Source organism: Telmatherina bonti (assembly GCF_933228915.1).
Source record: "Telmatherina bonti genome assembly, chromosome: 4".
Classification (NCBI taxonomy): Eukaryota; Metazoa; Chordata; class Actinopteri; order Atheriniformes; family Telmatherinidae; genus Telmatherina; species Telmatherina bonti.
Window position 1 is genome coordinate 34,995,598 of NC_136622.1, and position 16,928 is coordinate 35,012,525.

Genomic DNA, 16,928 nt, shown 5'->3' on the forward strand with positions numbered 1-16,928 from the left:
GATGTTCTTACCCGTTTAATGTGACTTCTGTTGTTGGACATCACTGGTCAGCTTCTCAACATGTAAGATGTAACTTGTGCTGAATTAATGTCCTTGATGTGCTGATCGGTGATGTTGCCGCCATTTTAATGGTCCTTTCCTTCACTGTCTTAGCGGAGAGGCGCATGTCTCTGATTTTCTGTATGATCTCGGTTTTGTTTTTGACGTCTGGAAATACGTGTTCTGATATGTTGATGACTGAGTCCTTCATGTAGTCACCATCTGTGTACGGTTTTCTACGCTTTATTATCTCCCGGGTTGCAACAAAACTTGCAGCAGTAGTGGAGTTTGGAGATGCAATCCACTTAAATCTATTTTTGCGCTTCTCTAATTTCTCCAGAAGTAATGCAATCACACTTTTTGTGTCACTCCCAACTGGGTACTGGCTGCAAATGTAGCATGCTTTCCCTGGAAATGTCTTTCCACATGACTCTTTTTGTTATTTGACAACTTCTCGCTACAGAGCAAACATTCAGGCAATCCTTCCGCATTGGCAATGAATGCAAATTATTCGGTCCAAGAAACGTTGAATCCTCTGTTCTCCTTGGTTATTTTTCTCTTTTTCCCTTTGGGATCCATGTCCCATCACAGCCGCCGGTTTGTTTACAACGCCACCTGCCTCCTCCCGCCCTGCTGATAGACTACGTGTGTCGCAGGCTATGACGCAAATCTTCCTTGACAGAAATGATGAATTTTAATATTTATTCTACACATTTTTACAGCATTGGAAAACGTTAAGAATGTCTGTGTCATGTTTGTCCTCCTACAGAACCAGATCAAAACAAAAATATAGATCTTTTTACATTTTTTAAAAAAAACTTTTTTGAAAAAGCTCCAGGGAGCCACTAGGGCGGCGCTAAAGAGCCGCATGCAGCCACATGCAGGTCTATGGTAAGGTCTATGGTAACCTTACCATAGACCGCGGGTTGCCGACCCCTGGTCTATGGTAAGAACGCACCTGTATCAATACCAATGTGTTGATGTGATCAGCAGCGATGTCTTTGCAGTAGAACCTGGACTACGAGCCTGATGTGGCTGATGAAAAAGCACCATGGTGTCCATGTCCAGCTGGACGGACGAACACAGAAACACAGGCAACATGTCACAAAGTGCTTCACAGGAGCCAACAATAAGGTTAGGGGGTGGCAGTGACTCAGGTGGTTCAGGTGAGGGTCGGCGGTTCAAGTCCTGCTCTCAAACCGGGGGGGAGGGGATTACCTCAGGAACAGAACTCTATCCAAACCAGCAGCTCAGCGGGACACACACGGTTACCTTCTAATCTATTATTCTATTTCTATCTTATAATAAATTGTTTCAATCTTAACATAAGCAGAACAAGTGGGGGTCTGCTTGTCTTAACTGGTGGTGAAATGTGACAATTCAACAGCAAAAGGGAGGGTGCCCGGGTGGCGGCAGAGGTTCGGATGGCGGACCAGGTTGTCAAATGACCAGTTCCTTCAGTCAATCTGTCGTGTCCTTGGACCAGACGCTCCACCCTCCTTGCCCACAGAGTCAGCGATGCTGGTGTATGAATGTGTGGTTGGAGAGGTTGTTGCCATGCATTAGCTGCCACATAACGGTCAGATGCTGTATCAGGATGATGGAAACTGTTATATGTTTCATAAGTTTTATGTTTTTTAACACCTGAAAGGCAGAAATCCCCGTTTATATATGCAGATCCTGTTTTTTGTTTATCCATCCTGAGCCATCTGAGCCTACCCAGTGCAAAGACAATAAAAAACACACTTTCCCCGCCCGTCAGATGCTCAGCTCCCATCACTGCCCAGAAACACCCACAGTTTTAACCAGATTATCAGTTCTTTAGTGTGTTTTCCATGATATAATGAACTCCAGAGAGTTTGGAAATAACCTTGTTATAACCCCTCAGCAGCAGTTGCTTCTTTCAGAAGACTGCTGAGGTCTTTCCTCCTTGGCATCATGTTAACATTTCTAAATGCTGCAGAGCAACAAACTGACTAAACTGCTTTAATCAATTAGCAGGACCTGGATGCAACTTACTCTCTCAGTCCCAGCTGAGCATTTTCTCACACACGGTTTGGTCTTTGACTTTTGCTGCAGTGTAAGATGACTCGTCTTGTTCATTTCAGGTTTTATTTACCTCATTTTCAGACTCTGTTTTCTTTTGTTTTCTCTTTTTCAGAAGAAATGTCAGTAAGGCGAGGCAGGTTTCTTTGTGCATCACATATCATGTACTAAACAACTCAAAGTGCTTTCCAACAAACATTAAAAGCAACACAGCAGGATGTGGGAAACAATACAAACTAACTTTATAAGAAATTACATTAAAAAAAAACAAAAAAAAGTTAAAAGTTCCAGTTTGAGGAATTAGTTGTTTGATTAAAATAGAAAAATAAGCTGAGAGTTTCAGCAGACCTGCAGGTTCTACTCAAGGAAATTTACTTTTAAGGAAGTATTGTTAGGAAATTATGTTAAAAAAAAAAAGAAAAAAATCTCGTAGTTTTCAGTACTTGTGGGAATTCAATTCAATTATTTCATTACAAAGACAAAAAAAAAACCACAGAGGAAAGATTGATAAAAAGAAAAAACAGACTAAAAGTGGCATAATGTGGTCTCTCTCACAAGCTCCAAGCAGAGGACGAGCAGCGTTTTGGACTAGCTGGAGACGTGAGAGACGACTGACTGAATCCATAATAAAGTATTTATAATAAATCAGCTGGGAAGTGTTGAATGCATGTGTTTAACAAACAAAATAAGAGTAAGCTTGACATTTTTAGGGTGCAGTATTTATAACAGTAACTAGTGGTGAATGTGAGTGTTAGTGGTTTTTTCTCTGTGTTGGCCCTGTGATGGACTGCCGACCTGTCCAGGATGCGGCTGGGATACTCCCCTCCCTACAACCCTGCGCTGGATTAGACAGGCAGACACGGTGAATAAGGGATGGATGGATCCTGCAGATCATTCAAGCCAAATATCCAAAGTATTTTCTATTACCATTCCAGATGTCAGACCTCTAAAGTTAAATATTTACCCACAATTACTTTCTAATGTTAGCATAACTTTTCCAGATACCTCCTACAGCCTCATGACTCATTTTCACTTAAAGCGGTCTTCAGCTGACACCAGTGAGGGGATTATTAACATGCTTTGTAATTATTCCCATGAACTTGTAAAAATGAAAGCAAGGAGTAAAACAAACATTGAAAGAGATATTTGGGTTACTTAGTATTATCTAATTAGATAGGAATACAGTTAATATGGCCCAATTACATGTAATAACTTCTGATCCAGCTTCAGAAACACTTTATGTGGTGCTGAAACAGCTGCTTAGATAAGCTGGCATTTAAACCTCATAACTGTCACCCAGATATATAATCTGCAATCCACCTTCAAGCCCCTTCCCCTCCATTCCAGGTTTTAATTAGAGTGTAAGCGCCTCATCATCTGCACGGTGCAGCTTGCTGAGCTGACGAGAAGAACTCTGCAGTGAGGGGTATGCAACCTTGTGTCAAACACCACAACATGACGCTCAGTCTTCCATCACAATGTGGACTAGTAAAAGTTACTGTCATAATAATACATTTCATTTCTCTGTGCCTTTCAGTACCCAAGGTCACCTTACAGAAACAGATCACATAAGAATTAAAAACATTAAAAACAAAAACAAGCAATGCAAATAGTTAAAAGTGGTCAGAGAGAGAGAGAGAGTCGGCCAGTTTAAACAGATGAGTTTAAGTTGGGTTTCGACCAGAGTGACTAAAGGCTCTGCTCCTCGTGGTGGAGAGGCGAACTGTGAGATGAATGGAGGATGAGGACCTGAGGGAGTAGCAATGTGGAGCAGGTCAGACAGGTAAGGGGGGGCCAGATTATGGATGCATTTGAAGGTGAGAAGCAGGATGTTGAAGTTGATTCTGTGTTTTGTTGGGAGCCAGTGGAGCTGTTGAAGGACCGTGGTATTGTGATCAGAAGAAGAGGTGCGGGTTTGATCCGAGCGGCCGAGTTCTGGAGAAGCTGCAGTCTGTGATGTGATTTACTGGGTAAACCAAAGAGAAGTGAGGTGCAGTAATCGATACGTGAAGTGGCCACACTGCGAACAAAGATGGCAGTGGCGTGTGGAGTGAGAGATGGACGTAGAAGGTGGAAAAAAGCACCGGGCAATGCTGTTAATGTGGGGTTTAAATGATAAAGTGCTGTGGAGAACGACGCCCAGACTCTTGACCTGAGGGGAGGGGGAAATGGAGGAACTGTCAATGTTGATAGAGAAACTGTGAGATTTGGTTAGAATGGAAGCCGACAAGTAAAACTTCTGTTTTACTGCTGTTAAGTTTGAGAAAATTGGAAGAGAGCCAGGCTTTGATTTCCTGGAGACAGAGAGGGAGGAGGGTGGAAGAGAGGAGTTAGGGTTAGAAGAGATGTAGAGCTGTGTGTCGTCTGCATAGAAATGGAGGTTGATGCTGTATTTACGGAATATGTGGCCGAGGGGAACATAGGTGATGAACAGAAGGGGTCCCAGGACTGAGCCCTGGGGAACACCAGCGGTGACTGGGAATGACTTAGAAATGTCAGCCTTATGTTGTATGAACTGTGTGCAGTTGGAGAGATATGAAGAATATGGTATAGGGCTTAGTATATAGCATATAGGACTAGTTAATAGTATACAGGACTAGTATATAGCATATAGGACTAGTCAATAGTATATAGGACTAGTGTATAGTATATAGTATGTAGTATATAGTATATAGTATATAGTATATAGTACCCCATTGGACTAGTATATAGTGTACAGGACTATTTAGTAAACAGGACTAGTTAATAGTATATATGGCTATATAGTGCATGGGACAAGTCAATAACATATAGGACTAGTCATTAGTATATAGGGCTAGTTTATATTATATAGGACTACTCAATAGTATATCGGACTAGTATATAGTGTACAGGACATAGTATATAGTAAATAGGACTAGTTAATAGTGTATATATAACTATATAGTATATATGACTAGTTAATAGTATATAGAACTAGTATATAGGACTAGTCAATAACATATAGGACTAGTCAATAGTATATATGACTAGTTAATAGTATATAGAACTAGTATATAGGACTAGTCAATAACATGTGGGACTAGTCAATAAGTATATAGGGCTAGTAAATAGTATATAGGACTAGTATATAAAATGTAAAAGTGCTGTACGCACTTGTGTGTTAATATGTGAATGTGACATGTTAAAGGGCTTTAAGTGGTCAAGAAGACTAGAACAGCTGCATTTAAGGCAACACGATGACATAGTGGCCTTACAGCAAAAAGGTTGGTGGTTCGAGCCTCATCTCATCTTCAGAGGAGCTGTCTTTCTGTCTGTATGTTCTCCTCATGTATGCCAGAGTTCCCTCCGGGTGCTTCGGCTTCCTCCCACCCACATTACATCCATAATAGCTATAGTTAATTGATCACTTATCACAAATGACGTTTGCCAAATGACTGTAGAACAGAATATATAAGTACAGTCCATTTGCCAAGTACATACAGACACATTTATAGACTCATTTGTATGGATCTGCATCATCTCTAGAGAATGACATTAGATTTTCCTCAGGCGCCATTGGCACTAATTTCTCTAAAATGTTACATTCTCCCTCCTTCTTTTCCTGTCCTGTTTATACCACCAAACCGGTTTGCAGCTGAGTGCAGCATAAAAATGTAAATCTGCACCTGACACATTTCGACCCAGATCATTAGTGGGATTAGTGGAAAACAGAACCCTGCAACACCCCTGTATGGACAGTAACTCATTCAAAGCTCAAGCCATCTTGTTTAATTCGCTGAGACATGTCAGTGAGATCATTTGTGAACCAAACCAATGTTTGCTCTGAGAGTTGAGAACTAAGTAGAATAAGTTTTATATATCATGATCATGTTCAACACTTGTGATGAACCAATAAGTTATGAGCATTGTTGTTTTTGTTGTCAAGGGCAACAGCTGTAATGTTTTGTTTTTTTGTTTTATTTTCTGAAGCCCGATTAATATTTTGATAAGATGCCCGGAATATAAAACCTCGATTTGCTCACCGATAAGAGCTCCAACACTGACCGTCCTGAATGACAGTAATGTGATTCTGACAATGCCTTAACAATCTTAATCTCTGAGAATATTCCATATGACGTTCAATTCATCCTTTACCCAAAATAACGTGCGTGTTTGTTTCTCTGAGGCTGGACATCAGTCATTGCATCCCATATAACTTTGCATATCATTAACGTAGATTTTCGACATTTTGCAGAGCATGGGCGGCTGTAGCTGAGGCGGAAGGGCAGTTGTCCTGCAACTGGTAAGTTGGGGGATCAATTCCAGGCTTCCCCTGAAATGCCGAAGTGTCCTAGGGCAAGACACTGAACCCCAAACTGCCCCCCGATGTGCCTATCAGGGTATGAGTGTGTTGAATGAGTGTGTGTGTGAATGTGACAAGTAGTGTAAAGCGCTTTGAGTGGTCTGTATGACTAGAAAAGCACTATAGAAGTCCATTTACCATGAAATCCTCTACACATCGAGAGGATGACACCCAGCACTGTGCCATCTTAACCATTCAGTGACTTTCTTGTTTGATGTTGCCTACTTCTATTTCCACATCATTTTTAAGCATCAGACAGCACACAGCTTTCTTGAATGTATGATAATAAAATGCAGTACTTGTATAAATTACAGCAACTGGCTGTGACACATTCCTTACATGCATTTAACGAGCATTTAACCACCTTCAGACACCGTTTCAACCTCTTGCCGAGGACTCTGTGGTATCACAAGTGACTGTGGCATCCTATAAGTACCTTATAAAGGATGGGACAGGGGAGCAATCAGCTGGTCATGGATGCTCATCTGAGCTTTCCTGTCAACAGCTTTCCAGCACTTCCTCCTTTTGACAGATTAGCTTATCTCCCAACAATGCTGCAGGAATGATTAGCTGTCTGCGCTCAAGCGGCTGCAGGAGTGACGAGTTTTTCTCCTTTTCTTTCCAACCGTTAACAGTGGTCTCTGTTACTCATGGAAATCCCTATTGTACACACTCCAACAGGTACAGAATGGATCAGTCAGTACTTTTCTTTATCCAAAGGTGCACACACTATCCAACGTGCACATAGCAATCATGACACAGAAGCATTTTTGACCCTTTCCTGCTGGTGACAACATTTTCTGTCAGCTTTCAACAGGATGGGCGGGGGGGGGCAGCATGAGCCGTCTTCTGAAACTGTGCAACACCTCTGGTTACAAAAGCAAGCAAAGACGACATGTTTTTCCCACAGACCTTGATCGGGAACCTCCTATAAGACATGAACACCACATTGCCTGACCATGTGAAAAACCATTTCTTTGCCAAGGAGTTGTTGATAACTGGAGTCATCCCCCGGTGAGTGATCTGAATGTAGCACCAAAAGACGAGCCTGTGAACGTCACCGTCTTAAGCTGCTGTATTCTCTCCCTGGTACACATGTTCTTTACAAGTGCAGGACTGAAAGCTACATCATTGGAGTGTCACTAAAGTCCTTGAAGTCTACTTTCTCTCACAACATGTCTCACCTTCACTGCGATGAGCACCCAACACTAAAACAGCTGGTTAGATGTAACAAAGACCTGAAGAATTACAAACATGATCAAATTATTCTGACTCGATCAAATGCTTTGACTAAGAGGGACGTTATTTTGTTGACCGAACTTTAAATAAAGTTCAGTCTTGATGTGTTTGGGTTGCTGTAATATTGTTTAGTCCACCCGCACATCTACGCTATAGATGCAACATTTCTACCAGGGATCCAACTTGATTTTCTTGCCGATATAACTTCTATGACAAAATTATGAGGTTCTTAGTTTAATAAGGTAGTTACAACTTCTTTTAGATACAGTACAATTACACAAGTAACAAAGTTAAGTGTATTTTCTGATGAATTAGAGGTTTTAGTTTGATGCCAAACTATGAAAAGTGTGATGAGGACTGTTTTAACTGACAAGCTGAATGAAGTACAGCCAGAAACGTTTAATTTCTTTGAACAAACTTTAAAAAGCTGAAACAAAACAAAAGAGCCTGTAAAAGTGAAGGTATAAACTCTGTCTTTATTATAGATGTTTACTAGAATTTCATGAATCTTCCTTTTGGACTGAGAAGAATGCTCCAGATGACATCTCTATGTGGGCGAAGGCGGACAAGTTAGCCTCATTCATGGCTTTTTTTTTTTTTTTTGGCTAAGCATACGTTGAAATATTATGTAGCAGATTTTGGTGTTCCTAATTTCTTAATTTGGGATCTGGTTTAAAAATTGTTGGTTGTCTGGCTCTAACAACAGCAGCTCCATGTGAACAAAATATCCATGTTCATTCATTTTCTTAACTGGTAAATCCAATTAAGGGTCGCAGGGAAGGTGGAGCCCATCCCAGCAATGACTGGGCGAGAGTTGGGTACCATAGTTCACTGGGGGCATCCCAACATGCATTTCCCTCCACTTTTCACCATTTGATCTTTATTTTCCATGAATGCATACATCATCATTGTTGTTAACTTCTTTCTCAGCAGGTGTACCTTACAGTTGCAGTGCTTATTAATCCAGTTTCCCATTCTCTCTACCCTATTAAAACTGATGTTCATCCTCCTGGTTCTGGTTAAACACAAGGTTCAGTTTTTACCCCCCACTATCACCTGGCACCCTGTGCACGTGCAGGATGGGGATTTAATCAGAAAAGATTCGCTGCAGACCATTGGTTTACCCAGGTAGACGGGATGTTTTCATGAAATAACTAACATGAACACAGTTATAATTTAGACTATCATGGATGTGTTTTCATTGGATCATCACTGTACTAGAATGAATCTGAAAGCTTGAGATTACTTTCTTATTAATTAAGACTCTACAATCACAGCTGAAATAAATAAAGTGCACATTTGGAGCCTGTGTGATTTTTATTTTCCATGTATTAATATATCCTGAAGTGGTCAAGTTCGGTCACAGGACAGTCATTTCATGGAGGTTGGAAACATACTATATGTCCATTCAGGCCTGGAATTGATCCATGGGGAACTCATAGACTAAATTAAACAATTCAAGGAATAATAGAAAAGAGGCATCATATGACATCATGGTTAATGTGTCTGAGAGCTAACAATTGCAATCAGAGCAAGAATTATCTTGGCAGAACGTCAGGGAAGAATCTCAAGTATGAAGAGTTTATTTATTTAATGTCCAGCAGTGCATACGATCCAGCTGCTGATGGGCCGGACCAACCTGTCCCGTGTGAGACAGCTGATCACAGTGGGTCCCAAGAAGGATCCAAATAACCTTCCTCAGTACAACATGAAAGCTGAATAGATGAGCAGGCACATGACACAAATCACGAGCATGAGAAAAGGATTAAAAAGAACATAAATGGACCAGATCAACATGACAACAGTTGTCCACACTTGTGGACTTGAGAGGCTGAAGCAGCTGAACAAGTAGTCATCATCTGATTTACTAATTAAACTGTCTGCACCTGCTGCAGTTCTGCAGGAACCTCTCGATAGATCGATAGATCGCTAGATCGTTACAAAGACGGGCGATGGATGACTGGCTGATTCACCTCACAGGGATACAGAGCAAGGGCTCTTGGATGCCAGTCAAATGGAAAATTTACGGCCAAACTGTGTCAAAAAGAAACACCAGAAAATGAAGAACAACTCGCTTTATTGTTTTTTGTTTGTTTTTTTAAAGCTCTTATAAACACACACATACACACACATTTTACTCTAAAAACATGACATTCAGCCACATATTAAAAACTATTTCTATGAATGGATGGACTTCTTTCTATTTCTCTCTGACTCTCCTCCAGAACTGTTTTTCTTCATTTACATCAATGGATAATCATTGACAACGTTTCCAAATTTAGCAGACAAAACTTGCCTCTGTAAATAAAAGTCAGATCCAGTTCAATTGTTAACTCCTTGGTAGAGATGAAGTGTATGAAAGATCAGAGGCTTTATACTTTGTACCTGACATGTAGTTATGTTTTGCCATGAGGTTCACTAGCGGGGGAGGGAGAAGGTCAGAGGTCAACCTGGTGCCAACAACAATAAGGCAACATACTACTGTAAAACTGGATGACAGTCTGCATTTCAACTGTGATTCAGTTCCTCTATATGTAACTTTTTAGTCATATAAATGGTTGCTATCAGAGAATATCTATCCCTGGATCCCATCATGACACACCAACATGACTGCCTGCAGACATTTTACTTTTCACTTCACAGCTGGAAGGTGTCACAACCCATACGAGAAGTGTTAATATGGTGCGTTATTAATGTGATAAAGGGTTGGTTAAATGTAAAGATGTGGCTGTAGAGAGGAGGTGAGACAGTGTGTTCATGCTGAAGGCCTGTTTGTTCTGGGTGGATGCTTAGGCTAGAGGAGACCCTCCCCTCAGGCTCCAACACATCAGTCCACTGAAAACCACAACCTAATATCAACTTCATATCAACCACTATAGCTGAGGCAGCTACTGATGAAAGTGAAGACAGGTGAACATTCATGGAAGAAATCAGATTAACAAAACCAGTTAAATTAATTTTTAACCTTTTTTTCCACGTCACTCAAAATAGTAAAAAATTCACTTAAATACAGACAAAATCGATGTAGTCCGGATCAGATTCTCTTCTATTCAGTTTTTTTAGCACACCAGTTTACAGCTAAATTAATCTTTAGGGAATACGATGCTCATCCATTTTCTTAACCATGTAGCCCAATTCAGGAAGCCTGAGTCTATCCCTGCAATCACTGGGCGAGAGGCAGGTCGCCAGTCCATCGCATGGCCAACACGGAGAGACAAACAACAACCACACAAGGCACAATGTGGAGTAACCACTTGACCTGACATGCATGTCTTTAAACAGCAGGTGGAAGCCGAAGTGCACGGAGAGATCACCCCCCCCCCCCCCCCCCCCCCCCCCCCCCCCCATACATGGGGAGAAGATACAAACAGCATTTGTTTAAGCTGGCTTTAGATCTGATATTTTGATTGTTTTGATTTTTTTTTTTTTTTTTTTTTTTTATTTGATTGTTTTTAGATGTCTTAAAAAATATTTTTTAAGTTGTCCTAATGTATGTTACTTATTCTGTTTCTTTTTAACCTTCCACAAGGTGGCACTTTGGTCAACATTGTTGTCTTTTAAAGTGCCTTATAAATAAAGTTGTATTGTATTGTACACAAACCCCACAGGGGAGGCTCAAACCAGCGACCTTCTTGCTGTGAGGCCACAGTGATGACCACTACGCCACCGTGCAGCCCTAGCATGCTGGCTAATAATAATTTTTACCCATCAGAAGCTTCTTCAAGATGAAAAATATTGGTCTGAAGACAGAACCCTGAGGAACACCATGACTAACGCTGCTGAGTAAAACAGACTGTTTACAAACTGGTATCTCCCACATAAATATGGCTTAGAATGAGTGTAGAAATGGAGTCTGCTATTTGAGGTCCTGTCTAACGGGACGGAAAATCCTCCAGCAGAATCCTTCTTAGGGAGGACGGCCATCTGCCCTCACCGGTTGGTTGGAAATGACAGAAAAGGGAGACCAAAAGGCACTGCAGCTTTCAGCCACGAAGACCTGCTGACAGAGAAGTTAACAATACCAAAACTGTCATACGTTTTTATACACGATAAAAATAAATAGGAAGTGCTCAGAGCATGACGGGACGTTCCTCAGCTGTCTAAACCTACGGCAGCATGACTAGGGGACCCCTAAAAGCCCATTAATGCTCCGTTACTTACGTAAATCCATTCAAAACGTTTTCATTCGTTGCCACTCTCGTATTTCCACGAGTATTTTTCGTTGTCATAGTTACTAGGTCCGTACATCCATGGGAGGGTGTCATTCATTTCCGCATTTTCACACCAGCTGGTAACAGTAACACACTGATTTAAAGTCATTTTCAACCATGCAAAAGAGCAGAAGTAGAACAAGAAAACAACAAAGGTTTTTGCTGTTCTCTACTTTTTATTTAATGGTTTCTCCATCAAATTAAGTGCATTAGTGGCACAGGAGACGGACCATACTGTCCGTCTGCATATTTGTCTTTAGCATTGAGCAGAAATGGGCCTTAAAAATGACATTGTAAATAAAAAAAGATGGTTTAAAGCCTTATCTTAACGCTAAAGAGGATGTCTGCCTCCTGAACCCAAACTGGGAGGAGATTCTATAGGAGAGGAGCCTGAAAGCCAAACTCTCAAAAGCCTCTAATTTGAATCAGTGTGTTGGGAAAATATGGAACAATGAGATGTTTGATAGCCAAAGGAGTTTGGTAAGAGAGAGATTTATACATGAGAGGAAGAACTTTTAAATCAAGATTTGACCGGGAGCCGATGAAGATAAGCTAAATCTGGAGAAATATGATCCCTCCTGCTCGTTCTCATCAGAACCCAATCTGGGACAGAACAAAAATTAGGATTTTCAGGTGTCCAATCTTGAAGTAACAAAATCATTAGTCAGTTTATTTGCATCATTCTGTGACAGGATGTCTCTAATTTTAGCAATAATTATGTGAATGGAAGAAGGTCGTTCAAGAAACCTGTAAAATATGCAAACCAAAGGACAAGTCCCGGTCAAAAATAACTCCAAGGTTCCTCGCTGTGGAGATGGAAGCCAAATTAGCTATCCAGATTTCCACATGCACTCAACCCTGACTGAAAGTCTTCAGTCTGATTAGTTCTGTGCAAATTTACAAGTTGTTCAGTTTAAATCTTTTTTTTTTTTTTTTTAAGAAATGTTATTAATAAATAAGAGATTTGATACGCAGTAGATCTAGAATTAGCAAAGAGTTGAAGATCGATGAATTTTTTTAATGTTTTTTTTTATGACAGCAACCTTAAAAGCATGCCATGCATAGCCTATCAGCGAAGATAGATTGATCCAATCTAATATGAAAGTGTTCATTAAATGGTCTGATTGTGGTCTAAACATACAAGCTGATAACGGAATACATCGGCAGAGTTGTGTCTCAGTAAGCCTGAAGGGAATCCTGCTGCTCAGCTATTAATGTTGAATAACGACAACATCCAGCTTTTTGAAGGGATTTCTTATCATTTTTCTTTTGCTATATTTATATTGGATCAAATACCATCTGCATGTTCATGCTGATCTCCAGTAACACAAAGCTCAGCTAAGAAACAGAAGCAAGCTGTCTTTTGGCACGATTTTGGAGAAGACCCACAGGGTGTCGTGATGCAGCTGTCGACTGAATGTATCACATCTGCCATTAGTTTCACATCCATGTGATTGGACCAACAGATCAAATTAGAAGAGCGCAAATTCTTTCCATAAAATAACACGTGGAATGTTAACTGCTGCCCTGAGGCCTGAGCCAATTTCCTACAACAGCCCTCCAGCTGAGAAGCAGGTGAAATGTCAATTAGCTGCCATCCACCTCCACATGGTGCGCTCAGCTTCACAGGGTCCAGGATAATCACTCATCATTTACCCCTCGTACCTGTCTGGAGGGGAGCGAGCTGGATGGAAAAAACCAGGCACGAGCAAACATGTAACCACGTTTTTATCATTTCTGAGAACAAAACCTTGACTTAATGACTTGAGTTCATTCTCTGAAGATTTACTTCAACCATCTAGCTTCAAATAAACTTAAACAAAGTATACTGACTATTAAAGTTAAGGATTTTTAGTTATGTTGATTTATATCCACAAAACAAAGCCATGGAAAACACACACACACACACACACACACACACCGTCCAGTTGGATGCACATCTGTCAAGCTCCACATTTCCAGTGCATGTAATCCCAACGTCATGGGTTGGAAGGAAGAAGGGAGTGGTTTAGAGTAATTTTAAGAAAATGGCAATTTCTGTTTTTATTAATGGGACCTTCTTGAATCAACACAGTAAAATAACACACAGTTTGGGAATGAGGAGATTAAAAGTCTACATCTTTCATTTACAAGGTTTTTAGCAAATAAATACATACTAATCTGACTCTTACTATGTCAGCGAAGTCACAATATGCATACAGTTACTGGTCAAATTATATGGCACACTTGTTCTAGCGCTTGCTCACACACATAATTAATCAGCCAATCACATGGCAGCAGCTCAATGCATACACAAAGAACAGGAAACTGAGGCTACAATTCACACAGACTCACCAGAACTGGACAATAGAAGATGGAGAAACGTTGCTGGTCTGATGAGTCTCCAGTTCAGCTCCACATTCACATGGTAGGATCAGAATCTGCTGGAAACATCATAACAACATGGATCCATCCTGCCGTCAGGATCAACGCTTCAGGCTGCTGCTGGTGGGCTGCTTTGGGCAGTTGCCAGGAAAAGTGGGGAGAGGTGAGAGGGGGGCTAAAGAAGAGCTAAGAGCCATCTGTGTATGAACGGGAATATAGATCATACAGTCAGATCCTCCATGCAAAGGGTGGTGTGTTGATGAAAAACAGGGGTCCAAAAACAGAACCTTGTGGCACACCCTGTTTAACATAGTTTAACTGCTTTGATTTATCTTTAGCTAACACAAGAATATCATGTTACTGATTGAAATATTTATCTATAATTACCGTAATTAATTATTCCTTTTTTTGGTGACAGAGACTCTACTTGATAGATGTATGAATCAACAATGTGTTGATTGCTGACTATAATAAGGGATCCGATTAAACAGATCATGAGATTTAGCCTGGTCTGGAGCAGCAAGCACCACAGAATAAATCTCCATGGTAACTGATATTATCACACTTCCTACCACCCTGCTTTTGTGCATCTGGATCGTGGATGAGTTGAGGCAGGACAAAAAGCATATCCCGGTTTAATCCCTTCTCCTGGTTTTGTGCAACAGGCCCACGATCTTTGGGGAAACAAGTTCCCTGTGGTTGTTTTCTGTTTGAGAGGTGTAAACCTGGGATAGATCTGGTCTAGAGATGTCAAGGCAGTGGGATGTCCAAGACGAATGGTGTGGGAGATGATATGAGGGCAGCAGTAAGGTCAAGGAGGATGACTTAACCCAGTGGTTCACAAACTGGGGACCCCCCAGTTGGAAACCACTGACTTAACCTATGTGTCCAGAGTTATAGCAGGGAAGAGTTTGGTGGTCTTGATGAGTGCTTCTGTTTCCCTTTTTCACCAGCAGGAACCCTTTTTGGGTTGATGCTGGTGCCAGCATTTAGCTGGTACCTGACTGTCTGTGTGTCCTTCAACAACTCCAAATCCAACATGTGGACCAATGACTTGAGAGTGAATTATAAAGCAACCTCCACTTCCTTCAGATTTGTTTCTGATGAATTCTGGTCCATTACGGATGAATCCAGTTAACAGGAACCAACTTTCAGAGTAACAGTCCTGCATTACTTTTTCAGAGAATTGTGTCAACGAATCAATCAAGGCAAATTGCAGAATGCAAAAGAACATTATATTTTCTTTTTGAGTTATTTTATATTTCATTACATATATATTATAACTGTATAATGTATAGCGGCTGTAGTTGCTGTACTTAAGTGTTGCTTTCTTCTGTTTTGTTTATCTACTAAAGGCGGTTGGATCTATAGGTTGGTCTGTGCAGAATACTTTGAAAGTTGGTTCCAGTTAATTGTATTAATCAGTAATGGATGAAAACTCATTAGAAAAAAAACCCATAAAAGAAAGTGGGAGTTGCCTTGGAGTCCATCCAGCCACTGGTCATTATCTTCCTGATCTTGGACCAGAAGTTGTTAAAGGACACACCGATAGTCTGGTTTGTTCCAGTTCACTTCCCACTCACCCATTCCTAACAAACCCACCATATTGGATTTAATACAACACCAGTAGATAAAAATCATTTATTAGTCCCACTCTTCAGAGGAGCCACGGCCAAGCTGGAGACCTGACTCCCAGAGTCTTCAGTCATATTGTGGCAGCTTCAGAGGAGGTGGAACACCTCAGGTAGTCAGGTTAGGCTCTGCTCCCTCCTGCAGGAGCATTAGTCACGCCTCATTCATTTTGCCAGGCCTGCTGACGGAATCAGGTCGGGTATAAAAGGAGGCACCTGCCCCGCTGGAGAGCCAGAAGAGGCAGCTGCAGCAAAGAAGAAGAATAAGGCCAAACTGCACGACAGAAAAATGCGTCCAAATATCTTCGTTTGCTGTTTGTGTCTTCTGCTGCTTCATGTTGGAGGAGCCAAGCCCGTTTCCGACCTGCAGGTAAGTTTACCTGCCTCTCACCTGCCCCAGCAGAACACTCAGGACTGTGGCATGATGACACGCGTGGGGTTACAGAGAAGTGTTATTAACATGTGGAATGGCTTCCATGTGGCTGTGCGCGAGGCCAGCCTACGTCAGCAGAGGTTAATGTTTCCCTTCTTGTCTCCAAACAGAGCCTGAAGCAGCTTCTAGAAGAAGACATCAGCACCGCGCCCTTCTTCTCCTCAGAGGAGAACACGGACACGGAGGATGCCCACGCGCACACGGCGGCGTTTGGAGCTCCGGAGCCGCAGACGTGGAACTCGTCCCGCGAGCGCAGCAGCTCCGCGCGCATTGCCAAGGAAAACGCGCTCGCGCGGCTCTTCAAAGACTTGATGAGGACGTCGAAGCGCTCGTGGAGCCGGTACAAGAAGGGGGGGATGAGGAGCTGCTTCGGGGTCCGTCTGGAGAGGATCGGCTCCTTCAGCGGACTGGGGTGCTGAGGTAAGACCACCTTCCTGTCCCACTTTATTTACTTACAGCTGTTTGTTTGTTTTAATACGCTGGAAACAGTGATATATAATGACATATTCATCATTTATTCACTCAATATTTAAATATTGGCTTGTTTGGTATTTTCATACAGATACTGAGTTAATAAATTATGAAAATATTATTTAAAGCAATAGTTTCATTTAAATATGAATGAATGTTCGTCTGAAAAA

At 41.4% G+C, this 16,928-nt stretch overlaps 1 protein-coding gene across 1 annotated transcript; it reads left to right on the plus strand.

The window, feature by feature from the left end:
- Nucleotides 1–7,346: 7,346 nt before the first annotated feature.
- On the plus strand, nucleotides 7,347–16,706 carry nppal (natriuretic peptide A-like; the record flags this gene model as incomplete). The annotated part of the gene is made up of 3 exons (XM_079238589.1): nucleotides 7,347–7,423; nucleotides 16,032–16,224; nucleotides 16,398–16,706. 3 exons carry the CDS (start codon nucleotides 7,347–7,349, stop codon nucleotides 16,704–16,706), a joined length of 579 nt encoding a protein of 192 aa, XP_079094715.1.
- Between the last annotated feature and the right edge of the window lie 222 nt (nucleotides 16,707–16,928).